This window comes from Nannobrachium achirus, assembly GCF_963921795.1.
Source record: "Nannobrachium achirus genome assembly, chromosome: 9".
Lineage (NCBI taxonomy): Eukaryota > Metazoa > Chordata > Actinopteri > Myctophiformes > Myctophidae > Nannobrachium > Nannobrachium achirus.
Genome location: NC_137818.1, coordinates 32,035,624 through 32,050,186, shown reverse-complemented (window position 1 = coordinate 32,050,186; position 14,563 = coordinate 32,035,624). Strand labels below are relative to the sequence as shown.

The window sequence follows — 14,563 nt, the reverse complement described above, 5'->3', positions numbered from 1 at the left end:
CATTTTTAAAAGTAGCATGGTCCAGCCTCCAAGGGGAGTCCACGAGCACAAACCCACACACACACACACACACACAAATCTAAGAAAATGTCACTTATGACATCCGACCCTAAAAATCACACCAGAGCACCATGGGAGTAAAATACCTTGATTTAAACAAAGAAAACTTGTGGCATCCAAATTTTGGGTGTCACAAGTCAAACGGATGTCACAAGTTGAGTGGGCTAACGCACATTGGGTGTCACAAGTTATGGCAGGGCAGAGCACACACACACACACACACACACACACACACACACACACACACACACACACACACACACACACACATACACACACACACACACACACACACACACACACACACACACACACACACACACAGTGCCTGTAAAATATGGTCAGGCACGCTAAAAAGTGGTTTGATGGAAATGTGCTGTCCGTGAAGGAGACGCAGGCCTGAGTGCTCCTGCAGGGTGTACAGACTACAGTGTATTCCACCCTGATGGTTCAAGGCTGTGAGCTCAGCTGTCTCTCCACCAGCATTGCCAGGTCCATAGTATGCTTATTATGAGCCACTTTGGGCTTGTTATTTCTGTTAAGTCGCTTGTTGGGTTTTTGGGGGGGAGACTTTTGTTGTAGATGCTTTGCTTGCTTACTAATGTTCAGTCAGGTAACTCACGATATATTGAACAATGTTTATTATTAATGAGTATACAAGTGTGTATGTCACATTTAATTTGGCGTTTGGCTCTGCTAAATTTTCTCCCTGCTCAGCAGCAAGCAGCACAGAAGAAGAACATCATTAACCATAATGAGCAGGGAGATATATAGATATATAAACAACCCCCCCATGGGGAACAGAGTTAGCAGAGCCTACTGGTGGTGCTGGGGAGGCGGTGGGGGCAAGCAAACACAAGCAACAGTCCGGGCAAGAGCAGCAGGGAGAATGACAGACTGGGCAGGCTTAAGTAGTTGGCAAATGATCAGCTGACTGCCACGTCGACCAATGACGTAGGGTCTGGCATAATAGTGAGTATTAGTGTCCTTATACAACTGCAATGCAATGTACCCTCACAAGTCACGAGTATACCTTCCTGAACTAACTTCGCAGGTTACGTATCATTTGTTTAAACCAGTGGTTCTCAAACATTTTCATGTGAAGGACCCCCAAATTAATTAATACGTATTTTGTCCACATCTGAAAATTATCTATGCCAGGGAACCCGCTTGTGCATTTAAAAATGTTCAAATGCCGGTACATCCCCAATTCTTCCTATTTCCTATATTTTTGAATATCGCAGAACTACAAGTTCACAACTTGTGAGCTTGTAGATCTGCTATTTTCAAATAACTATTTTCAAATAGCCGATTTATACTGTAGCTCATGTGGCCTTGTTGCTTCTAGAACTGTCCACCTGTTTTGCTTGCAAAATCTGGCAACCCTGCCACCGTGACTGAGGTTTTCTTTGTACAACGGAGAGCAGGGGACATTTCTTTTTTTTACACAGCATTTCCTCATACTCATCGACTGGAACACTGGCTCTCATTGTGGCCCAGAGAGAAATTAATTAAACCTGAATGAAGTATGAAAAAAGTCCAATCACTTTGTGGCGGGGGTGGGGGTGGGTGGGGGTGTGTGGGTTTATGCTGGCTTTGCCTTTTTGATGTTGGCATAGTACTCGCAAAATGGACCAAGCTTTATATCAACGCAGCTTTTTAAGCTTGATTTATTTATGCGTTGTCGTATGACGGTGTGGCGCTCCAGAATATAGCTGATCTACTAGCCGAGTTTGCAGATCAGCTGTTTTTGCTATTTTTGCCATACGACACTGTCATGACAGAGCATAAATGAAGGCTTAATTTAAGCCCTGTGGTATGATGACAAACTATCCCAGACTGCTCAGCTAACCAAAGTTATTCAGCATTGGTCAGCCGAGCAGTTGATACACAGTGCTGTGATATAAAAATGTTTTTATTCATCATAAAATGTTGTAAATCACCCAACACAACTACATACTGTAAGCATTCTGCAAATGGCACAGAGACTTGTTGGGAAGGCTGTTGCATGGGAAAAGCAACGGCCCTCCCGGCAAAATCTCTATATTTCGATGTCCCGCTGTTTCGAATCCCCATTACTTATTCACCAGGTTAGCATTCTCCTGTGTCGGCAGGTTAGCGTTCACCAGCGTTTGTAGGTTAGCGTTCACCCGCGACGGCAGGTTAGTGTTCACCAACGATTCGGACTACTGGCTGCCGTCGGCAGGTTAGCGTTCACCCGCGACGGCAGGTTAGCGTTCAACGGCGATTCAGACTACTGGACGCTCTAAACAATGGCACATCGAAACATCACTACGTAGAATATTGGAAATGGGACAGATCCATGTTGATGACATGACTGTAGAATTACTGTGTACCGGTTTGCGTTATTTTAGGGCAAAATCTGTCGGAGCAGTGTCCAAAAATGTGTTTGGCAAGAATCTGCCTCATGGTGGCGCTAGAAGAGGGCCATGTGAGAAATGAGGGCGGTTGTGGTTTGGCAGCCAAGGAGTGTGTGTGCAAACAAAGTTTGGCATGGATAGGGGCAACGGTGGCGGAGATATCAGTAGGGCAACCAAATATCCGCGACCAAATATAGAAAAGGTTGAGAACCACTTGGTGTGTTGTGCTGATTTGCGCAGCGGGTCTCAGCGGGAGAGAGTGTTCCTCCGTCCGTCTAGGAGAGTGACAAACAGGGATCAGAGGTGCAGCCCGGGGCAGAACAAGATGGATGGGAAGCAGACCTGAACCGTGTCCACACACAATAGATTAAAGACCCCCGGACGGACGGACAGACGGACGGACGGACGGACGGACAGACAGACACACATCTTAAAGAGGAAGAGACACTATCTTGGGGAGGGGGAGGGGGAAGGGGGGTTTGAGGAAGTCAGAAGAAGGAAGGGCGAGTGGCTGTGGGGGTGGAGGAGGAGGATGAGAGAGAAAAAACAAACAGCCCCAAGCAAAGATGTTCTCCTGCTCTCTGAACAGGATTACGCTGGGACTTCCTGTCCCAGCATTACCCCCCCCCCCCCCCCTTCCCCACCACGACCTGCCCCACCCCCTTTCTTCCCATGCACCTCGTGACATCACCGCAGGAGGCTCTCTGCGGATCCTTCGGAGGAGGCGGGTGGGAGTTTGGGGGGTTATTCTCAGGGGCTGGCGGTCACGCGACATCAAACGGCGGGGCCAGCCTGACCCTCTGCTGCCGCATGCACTGCCTCCGTGCGATGCGTCGGTCCCACCGTGTGTTTTTATATATCGTCGTTGTCGGGTGAAAATCTTGTATGTCCAAAACCGTTCGTTTTGCATTTAGCATTTTTGAGGCGTTGTGTGCTTGTAGATCTGCTGTTTTTACTACTTTTGTGCGACGGCCTTGTATGATGAAGCAGGGCTGTACTTTGCGAAAGAACGTACAAATTTGAAACTTGGAGATACGCGGTTTCCACCCGACAACGATGATAATACAGTATATTACAACTCGGATATAAAATATGGGGTGAATGGGGAGGGGGGAGGTGGGTGATGTTGTCCGTCTGGACTAATTTGAACTTGGGCAAATGGTGCACAATGCAGTCTTTTATGGGTTTGCTTAACAGCTGCACAGCTGTGTTTGAGGAAAAGAAGCCTATTTTTATTCCCTGGGTTCTTTATTTTGATTTCCCTTCGCTTCTCATCCCCCCCTGGACGTGTTGACTTGTCTCTTTTCCTGCAAGATCCCCCCCTCCTCACTGGTCGAGGCGCTGGCGCACGGACCACCCCGAAAACACTCCTTCTGTGGTTCCCACCTCTGGTGGTTTGAGAGGCCTAGACTACACAGCTAATATTAACTCCAATTCTTGTATATTATTCAGCTCAGAATAACCACACCAACTTACAGTAGTTTTACCGTACCATTTATTGCAATGATATTACCATTTATGCAATGATATTGTATTTAGTTTGGCGGTGAAGCTCTGCGATGTCACATGTGCCGAACGCCAATCAGTATGCGTTCTTTCTGTACTGTTACTGCTGTACCGTTTCAAACTGCTGCTAATAAAGTAGGCAATCAACCAATCAAAACAGTCGTTCGCCTCCGGCACTCGGTGGCGCACTATGAGCTTGTAGATCTGCAATTCTTTATCTGAATAGCTAAAGTATATAATAATGGTTGAAGTGGTTAACATCTAAAGTGACACAGATGCTCTCCAGGTCTAAATGGGTTAAAACAACCTCTCTCTCTCTCTCTCTCTCTCTCTCTCTCTCTCTCTCTCTCTCTCCTCTCAGACTCGTACTCGGCGGCGGGCAGCGAGGGCAGCATCTCCACCTCCGTGGCGTCTCTGCCTCCCCAGGCGTCGGGCAGCTCCGCCCCCAGCTCCCCAGGCTCCCGGCGCTCGGTGAGCACCCTGAAGAAGTGGCTGACCAACCCGGTCCGCAAGCTCAGCGCCGGCGGTGGCGCCAGCAGCGCCAAGGCGGAGCGGCAGGTCCGCAAGCTGGAGGGGAAACCCGGCGCCGCCCCACCTCAGCTACCGCCGACGAGGAGCCACAGCCAGGACCTGGGCAGCTGCAGCCCGTTTGGCCCCGACGAGCCCCTCACCATCCTGCCCGCCGTCACCCACAGAGAGCTGGTAAGGGCGGGTCCACATATCTCACGACTATGGCGATGTAACGCCGCTGCCTATAGTAGCATTACACCCTTACCTTTGGACTTTCACACTTGAGCAGCTAACGTAAGTGTCAACAAAGTGACGTTCTTCCTGCGTTTAGGTCTGTCCCATTGGTGTGAGTGTCTCTACCGGGTGAGAGTACAGTACAGCAGTGCTGAACCATGAACCTGTATTGAACCTTTGCGCTCGTGACCCCACAGAGCCTGTGGGCTCTTCGATCACAGAGCTAACGCCTCTTCCGGTTTATTCTTTTAACATGAGAGTGGATGGGGGTCAATGCATCAGTTGTGACTCCACATACTGTATCTCACAAGTTGTGAGATACAGTATGTGGCTGCGCCCTAAGACAGCGTTCGTTGACGCTAAACCACGACTAAAAATGTACGGCGACTACCTTTTCTCGCGGTCGAAAACTAAATAAAAACTAAGCACTGGTGGCTAAAACTATGACTAAATATGTTGACAATTTTGTCAGCAAATAAAAAGTAGAATAACATGTTAGGGAGGGAGGGAGTAGTGGAGAAGAGATCCGGTTGAACAAAAAGATGAGTCTTTTTATGTTTGGTTGCGCTGCGATCGGCTATTGTCAGCAGGCAACCAAGTATAAAATCAGTCATTACGATGCCATCAAGGCCTGTACACTATCAAATAAAGAGCCAAAAGATATCTAAAAAGAAAGAAAAATAAGAAAGTCTACTAAAGGCCTACTTATTTCCACTTTTTCTTTCTTACTCCACTAAACACTTTTTGACAGCTTTAGTTTACCAGTTGCTTTGTAGATTTCGATTATCGTCAAACGTTGGCGCGGTGTGAAGTGAAATGTTCTCCTCCCAGGATAAGGATGCTATGGGGTTGGGTTCATGTGGTTAAATCCAGAGAAGAAAAGGCTGCACTCAGTGTAGCTCCGTTTAACCGCCCTCTTTTAATTACCAAGGCTTCGACAAGCTGTCTTCATCAGGGCGAAGCCCTGATGCCCTGATGAAGACAGCTTGTCGAAACCTTGGTAATTAAAACAATCTAATTGGAGCGCGACGTTCTTGTCTTCTTTGAAGCTTGCTGCCAGTACCAACACCTCGTATACGACTTTGGCGTGTGTTTGCCAAGGCTGTGTCCGAAATGCGGAACACGTTCCCTACTCCCTAACCCTAAATGAGGGATCCAGATGTAGTGAGGGATCCAGATGTAGTGTACTACAGTAGTGAACAAATCAGCGCATTTCGGACACTACCCCGTCGCCATCTGGTTGCGTCATCGCTGTCGCACAGTTAAAACACTCTAGCGCTGGCTTTTGGAGCAATAAATAATGCGTGATTCCTAAACCCACCTAATAGCCGATCTACAAGCTCTCAACAGGGGGCGAAGCGACACGTTGTGAGCTTGTACATCAACTCCCCAATGTGGATTGGAAATAACATACCAACATGTTGCGTTGTTATTATGAGAAATAGGCCAAATATAATTATGTTTTTATTCATCACAATTCAATAAAATAATGTTAAAAAATGTATAGGCCTATATATATTTTTTAAATTGTATTCATTCATTGGTGAATCAATGAATGAATAATGTTTATGCCACATTCATTTGTCTCACATGCAGACATACACCCATGTTTGTGATAAAATAGGTTATTCTTGCTAATTTAAATAACATTATTTTATCATGATTATTATCAGCTGTGGAAGGTTGGGAAGAAAAGATAGAAAAACAAAAGCCTCCAGCGTCTATTCTCGTATGTTCTCTTCATAAACAACTTTAGAGCTGTTTTCATCATTAAATGATGAAAAGCAAATTTTGTTCTCTGGTGACAATGCTGTGGACAGTTGTTTTCTTTAGCCGGTGGTTCTGCTACGAGCGGTTCTGTTGCGTTTGCTCAGCAACAGGTGGCTACGCCTCCTGCCATGCAGAGACGCAGAGACGAACCTGCAGTGTGCGTGTGCGCGTGCACACCGCATGTGCGTGCTCAAAGCGCGAGACAGCGGCCGTAGCGCAGTGCATTGTGGGGCGGCAGGGCTTGAATAGCGCTTGAATAGTGACCATCGAATCCTCACTACAAATCCAAATGCATTGTGGGATACTTCAGTACACTATATTAGGGTACAAAAATGCTCACTATACATTCGGACACTAGTTCAAAATGGCGGAGCCCCATTTTAGTACACTACATTAGTGAATAGGGTGGATTTCGGACACAGCCCTAGTCTTTTTACTCTGTTGAATCAGGCCTTGTAATGTCACTACGCACACAAACACACACAGACACATGCACACCCGCATACAGTGTATGTTGAAGTTGCTGTTTTTTTATCTGTTTTTAAACCTTTCTTTACTTTTTTTGTTTGTTGCACTTTGAGATAGTCCTAATAAATCAAAAGCGAAATCGTTTAGGTGTGACAATGTGTTTTTCTCAGGTCACATGCATTAAGTAAGGACACTCTTCCTTGAACTGTGGCATTTTGACACGGAGTGCCTCGCAAGCGTCGAGCGTGTTTCCCACACTGACTGTTCCCATTATCTAAAGGTCGTCGTGTTGTGTTGAACTGGTTCTGAAGTAAATAGACAAAGGCTTAGTCTCATGATATCTTCTCTGTCGGGTGGAAACCTCATAATGTCCAAAAACTGTTTACTTTTCAGGATTCAAATTCAGAAGCAGCAGATCTGCAAGCTCCAAACATGGCGTGAAGCCAAGCGTTTCGAGCTTGCAGATCTGGTCATTTTGATGCGTTTGTGCGACGCCGCAGTGCGATCAAGTTGAGGGTTTGTTTAATTTATGCAAAAAACACACAAAAAGTTCAAATACGGAGATAAGAGGTTTCTGTTCTGACAGCGATGATATACTGTAAATATAAACTATAAGAGCGGTTGTTCCAGATGCGGTGTGTTTACACTGGGTGCTTTAGTAGCAGTGATGTAAGTCTCCAAGAGGTACTCACATGTTGTACTTAAAGGAGTAGTTCACCCCCAAAAAGATACTTTTTTGTATTCGTTGCATTCCTAAGACAAAAAAAGATAATAGTAAATTTATCCCCATTGATTCTGGATGGAGACCCAAATGCATGGGCCTGGATGGGGACCCAAATAAGGCCCTGGATGGGGACCCAAATGCATTTGGGTCAGAATCAGATGTCTTGTCCAAACTCTCCTGAACTTGAATGCAGCATCATATGTTGAAATCAAGAAATGTGTAGAAATCACGCATCAAAAATAGCCGACCTCCAAGCTCACGCGTTGTGAGTTTGGAGGTCTGCTATTTTCGATATTTTCACCAAAGGCCCCTTTAGAGATTTCAGCCCCTGCCTCTCTAACATTCTCTGCATGTCCCTGTCCACCACTGCAAACCAGACACAGGTTTGACATCAAGTGTAAGGGGTGAGAGTGGTGGCAGCAGGTGATGTCACTGCTTATATAAGAGCAACAGTGCTGGCTCTGCCCCAAGGAAGGACCACTACATACAGTACAGTATATGTGACACTTTGACTGTCACCATGCACCGTGACACATGCACTGTGTTCCTTTTTGCTGCGGTGTGGGGTTTGTGTAGGAAAGTGTTTGTGCGTGTGTGTACTGTACTTAAGTGCAATTTTGAGTTATTTGTACTTTACTTGAGTAATTCCCATTTCCAATACTTTTACTTCTACTCCACTACATCTCGGATCCAAATTTTAAACTTTTACTCCACTATACATTTATTTGAAAACTTTGGTTACCAGTTACTTTGCAGATATAAAGTATAATATTATAATACATACTTAAACCACTTTAGCCCTATTTTATACCTTGGCTATTTGAAAATAGCCGATCTACAAGCTCACAAACATTGCGTATCTTTGTGTGCATGGGTGTTGTACAGATTCATTATGCTGACTTCATGTTATAGTCACACTACACAGTCGTGCGTGCGTGCTTGCGTGCAGTGCTGCATTTTAATGTTGTTTGCTGTATGTGTGCTTGTTTTGTGTGTGTGTTTTTAGGAGTGGAAAGATGGCCTTGCCAGCCCAGAGGACCTGTCCCCTGCTACGCTACATTCCCCAAGCTACATCCTCACTGATTCGCTGATGGGATGCACCTCCCTGGCACACACGCAGGTCAGTTCACACACACTGTAATATACAGCATAACACTGTCATCAACAAAGCAGTTGATTTATTCTGCACACTGCATACTCTCCCTGTACACTGTATGCCTCCTGCACTGAGTCATTTGTCATGACAGTTAATGAAAGTTCCTGAGTCAAGTACCACCCCATTGAGAACGGTTACGGTTTGTTGGAAACAGACCACTTGGCTACTACTAGATGCGTACGCGGGGTGTGTAGATTGTCTATAGATTGTAGATTGTCTATTTTCACAGAATGTTCTCTCCAGAGCAGCGACGCTAAAGCCTTCATGCGGCTCAGAGGGTTGGTGGAGTGGGAGGGGAACAGGTATTTGCCCCGAAAAGTATGCATAGACTTTTATATCTTCAGCACGCAGCGATATTAGTCTGGCGGCTGGTCATGACTGGCTAAATAGGTGTAGGCTCCATCAGGGCTGCTGACCCAGGAGTCTTTGGCATAGAGGTCGTCGCCTCATCGAGAGAGAGAGGGAGAGAGAGGGGGAGAGAGAGAGAGAGAGAGAGAGAGAGAGAGAGAGAGAGAGAGAGAGAGAGGATTGGAGAGTAGGAATGAAGAAGGGTGAAACAAATGGAGGAGAACAGGGTGGTGGAGCATTGCAAAAAAGCCGTAATCTGAAGACTCTGACCTAGATATAACGACCAATCATGCAGACACACCTTGGTCATTTGTTTCTCGTTGTTGTTTTATGTTTCTTAATTGCTGTTTTTTCTTGACCACAATGTTATGAAAGTAATTTAGATGGCATGTTAGGAGGCAGACGCTCACAGATTGCAGAAATAATGTTCGGCTAGTGGGGTGTTTGTCAAGTTTGAAAATCTTGGAGATGCAAGAACTGCCGAACGGAGCGGTGGTGGCACTGAAATTCTCTCATCGTTTTGTTCTTATTGACCTCCTGAAGCAGAACATAACTGTAGACACCATCTCATTAACCCATTCAGACAGGGAAAGCATCTGTGTCATTTTAGATTCGAGCTATATATACTGTAAACTGTAACAACATAAGTTTAAAAAAAAACTCTTTAGAACAGTGGTTCCTGACATATAACCAAATAATAATAATGGATTGCATTTTTATAACGCTTTTCTATAAGTGCTCAAAGCGCTTTACAATGGTCCATTCATTCATACGTTGGGAAATACATATCATATTGGGTGTCGTTGGCATGAGAAAGTGTGAGAACCACTGATTTAGAAGGCAAGATGTGGATATGGGTAGGGATGGGACGATATGAAAATTTCATATCACGATTATTGTGACAAAAGAAATCGCGATTTACGATTTTATTGCCATAATCAAAATCCATCATCTTGGGGTGGAACATTTGCCAAAAAATAGCAGATCTACAATGCGACGCGTTGTGAGCTTGTAGATTGGCTATTTTTTGGCAAAGACATTTGATAGAGAGTGAAAAAATACTGTATCAAGTACGTATATTTTAAGTACCTTTTACCAATTATAGAGGGTTTAAGTGGTACCGGATATGCAGCTCAGCAAATAAAAGGTGACTTGATGCGACGCGTTGTGAGCTTGTAGATGTGCTATTTTTCGGCAAAAACATTTGATAGAGAGAGAAAAAAAGAGTATCAAGTACGTATATTTTAAGTACCTTTTACCAATTATAGAGGGTTTAAGTGGTACCGGATATGTGATCGGCAAATAAAAGGTGACTTGATCCCAGTGCATGACGGAGGACGATATCACGATAAATGAAATCTCCACGATATCGTTAATATCGCGTATCGTCCCATCCATAGATGTGGGAGTGTTGGGTGACTTGCACCTGTGAAGACACTGAGACGCCACCCCGGGGCACCCAGTCAGCCTGTCCTTTTATAACTAAATCAATAGACCAGCATGCTCCATGTTCCAGGGAGATGCTCCATCAGCTGCTGCTTGATTTCAGCTGACCCAGCATACAGTCGGTGTTGTAAAGTAACTAAGTACTGTACTTAAGTACAATCTTGAGGTACTCATACTTTACTTGAGTATTTCCAATACTTCTACTCCGCTACATCTCATATTCAAATATTGTACTTTTACTCCACTACATTTATTTGAAAACTTTAGTTTGTGACCAAATATAATGACAATTTGGTAGACAAATAAATACTAGGCTGAAATGTTAGGGAGGGACGAGTGGAGAAGAGCTAAAAGACAAGTCTTTTTATAACAAAACATACACTTCAGCACTATATACATTTTAGCCATTTGAAAATAGACGATCTACAAGCTCACAATGCGCCGCGATGCATTGTGAGCTTGTAGATCGTCTATTTTCAAAAAATGGGTATACATTTTATACTGTAAAGTTGAAAACTTGTGAATGGGACATTGTGCCTAATGAGTACTTTCTACGTTTGTACTTTAAGTACATTTTGATGCCAATACTTTATGTACTTAGTAAATTAAAATTTTAATATTCTGGACTTTTACTTGTAACAGAGTATATTTCTGCATTGCAGTATTGATACTTTTACTGTCACCTAAAGGGGTACTGTCACCTTAAAGTGATAGTTCACCTATTTTTGACATGAAGCTGTGTGAAATACTTGCCATTAAAATAGTGGTTACAAATGTATTAATCCATTACCAGAGTCCCGTGGTCAGAGTTCTGGTCAGTTTTAGATGAATATAAAGTAGTTCCGGTAATTTGGCAGGGGCTCATGGCCCAAACATTAAAAATAGATGAATCCACAAAACTAGCTTCATTTGTATTGTTGACCTATTTCTACCAAATAGACCAACTTTCGTTCAACTTTGACCCCTCTGTCACTATTTTTTGTGTCCAGTATCACTACGCCGCTGCAACGTATTTCCCCAAAACAAGGTGCTTTGCAGTCAGCTGATCAGAACGAAACCTCGCTCTATATGGTAGAAATAGGCCAACAATACAAATGATGCTAGTTTTGTGGATTAATCTATTTTCAATGATTGGGCCACGCCAAATGGCCCCCACCCCATTGGAACTACTTAATATTCATTAGAAACTGACCAGAACTCTGATCACGGGACTCTGGTAATCAATTAATACATTTTTAACCACTGTTTTAATGGCAAGTATTTCACACAGCTTTATGTCAAAAATAGGTGAACTATCACTTTAAGAAGTCATCTTAAAATATAAGTTAATATTTTTATGATGTCATTGTGGAAATGCGCAATTATAAGCCAATCAAATTAATTGACTGTGTACTTAGACTACTTACTGTACTGGTCAGCTGTTGTTGGGGGGCGAGGGGCAGATTACACCGTGACATGAGCTTCAGACTATTTCAGACCGTTTTCAGAGAGACCACGTGACCTACTGTATCATACTATTATAATTTCGGGGCGTGTCAGCTTCTTCTACACTGCATACAGTGCTCAGAGGAGGAGTGGTGATGATGATGATGATGATGATGATGATGATGATGATGATAAAGATGATGTCCTCGGTCAGGATCCGTGCTGGCGGGGAGGTGACATCACCGCTCAGCGTCACCGCGGGCCCCTCAGCTCAGATCTGACAATGACTCAACTCTGCCACTGTGCTGCTGGAGATGTGGGCCGTCGAACAAAACAAGCACACACGGCAAAACGAACGCATGTTTTCTCTCTAAGCACTCGTTCGCAGATGCATTAGCACGGACGCGCTCGAGGCAACCACGCACGCATTTACACACACACGCTTACGCAAGCACGCACATGCACTCACGTGTGAGCAAATCAATGCACTTGATGGATGGATCACATTCAACATTCTTACAAAAGGACATGCCTGGAGATACATAGGTAATGGTGCTGGCTGGCACCTGGTGATGAAAGATGATGACTCCTCGATCCTGAGAACGGACAGGGAACACAATGTGCACACATGCCTATATTCTCATATTCTCATATTCTCATGCCACATACTTGTGGCCATGGGAACTCTCTGAATACAGTGGGGTGGAACTTAATATAAAGACTGGTATGGGAGGGGCTGCATTGGCCAACAGGGATATAACATGAGCCGGCAGGAACTGGGCAAGCACCACAGCAACAACCGATGAGATTATTGTAGTTCAGCCAGATAATTTAAGAGTAGATTGAAGGCAGCAATATTTTATTTTAGAATGAGTGTACAAGTGTAGATGTAACATTTAAACTTGGCGTTCAGGCTCTGCTACCTTATTCTCCCTGCTCAGCAGCAGCACAAATAGAAACCATTATTAACCATTAAGAGCAGGGAGACATATATACCGGTATACATAATATATAAACAACCCCCCATGGGGAACAGAACTAATAGCAGAGCCTACTGGTGGTGCTGGGGAGGCGGTGGGAGCAAACAAGCGCATAACAACAGTCCAGGACAAAGACAGCAGGAGAAACGACAGCCTGAGGTGAGCTTAAATAGCCCGGCAATTGATCAGCTGACTGCCACGTTGGCGTGTGACGTTAAGGTCTTGCGTAATAACATTGTAATAATAAGCATCCGTATGCGCTTACGCAGCGCAGTATGATGTTCTCAAGTATATCTGCCTGAACTAAACTCGCAGGCTACGTTATCATGAGTTTAGGTACTGTGGAAGAATTAGGCTTATTTATTGTTTTGGTTACAGCTAGGGATGCCCCGATCAGGGTTTTTTTGCTCCCGATCCGATACCGATCAAATATTATTGCTTCCGATTCGATCCCGATCTTTCCCGATCCGATCTTTTGGCAAGGCATTAAGAAGAAAAAAAAAATCTATTCATTCTATCACTTGGTTCTCAACCTTTTCAGGCCGTGACCCCCAAAATAATCATATTTTAACTGGGGACCCCCGACCCTGAAGAGTTGAGGAAGTATATTTTGTATAACACGGTTCTATTGTGAAAATAGCAGATCTACATGCTCACAACGCCTCGCAACGCGAGGCGTTGTGAGCATGTAGATCGGCTATTTTCACAATTTCTGGCTTTAATATTTGACAATTTGGCCAATGTTTAATTTGTCATTTTAGAGGTATTAAAAAGTCCTTAATGTTTCACTTTCGAAATGTGCAGATACCCTCTATACACTTAAACTTTATGTTGATTTGTTTACTGTTTACTGAGAAAACAATGTTGCACATTAAGTTAATCATCTGGGGACCCCCCCAAAATAATTTGAGGACCCCCCTGGGGGTCCCGACCCACAGGTTGAGAACCACTGAGCTAGTTGACAGTGCAGAGAGACATAATTGCCTTCCTTTGATCCATTAGCAAGGGGCCAATTACTACTTATTGGCATCAGCTGCCAGCTGTACACAGAGTCTGACACAATCACCTTCCCTCTGCAGTGCTCTGTCTGTCTCATTTCTCCAAAAGCCCTTGAATATGATTGAAAATGATTAAGGATTACTGTGATTATGGTAAGCTTACATTTCATATCGCATTCACCTTACCTGTAACTTTCAGTACTCCCAGAAAATATTTTTTTGAAAAAAAAAAAAAAAAAAAAAAAAAACTTTTTTTTTTTCGATTTTTTTTCCCCGATCTCCGATCTTATAAAAACGGCCATATCGGCGGCCGATCCGATCACGTGATCGGGATCGGGCAACACTAGTTACAGCCTGTCTTGTTATATTTCCGCGTGTCCTTGTAGCAGCTTGTATAAATGGTTAAAATGGAGTTTGAATAGGAAGGTGCTATATAAATAAAAATGACTTGCTTACGTAATACTTACTTACTTACTCACTCACTTCATTTAACTACATGGACCCTGCCGTCCCTATTTCTTTCCCCCTATTTTTATTGGCACAAAGTTGAAAGAATG

General features: G+C 44.1%; 1 protein-coding gene across 1 annotated transcript in view; it reads left to right on the top strand.

Moving 5' to 3' along the window:
* The window catches only part of arhgef25a (Rho guanine nucleotide exchange factor (GEF) 25a), a gene marked incomplete at both ends in the record, with an annotated part of 82,274 nt that overhangs the window by 38,878 nt on the left and 28,833 nt on the right, over positions 1–14,563 (top strand). The window contains 2 exons of the mRNA XM_080732688.1: positions 4,309–4,649; positions 8,660–8,773. Of these exons, the coding sequence (XP_080588814.1) occupies positions 4,309–4,649; positions 8,660–8,773 (455 nt within the window). The remainder of the gene's footprint in view (positions 1–4,308; positions 4,650–8,659; positions 8,774–14,563) is intronic.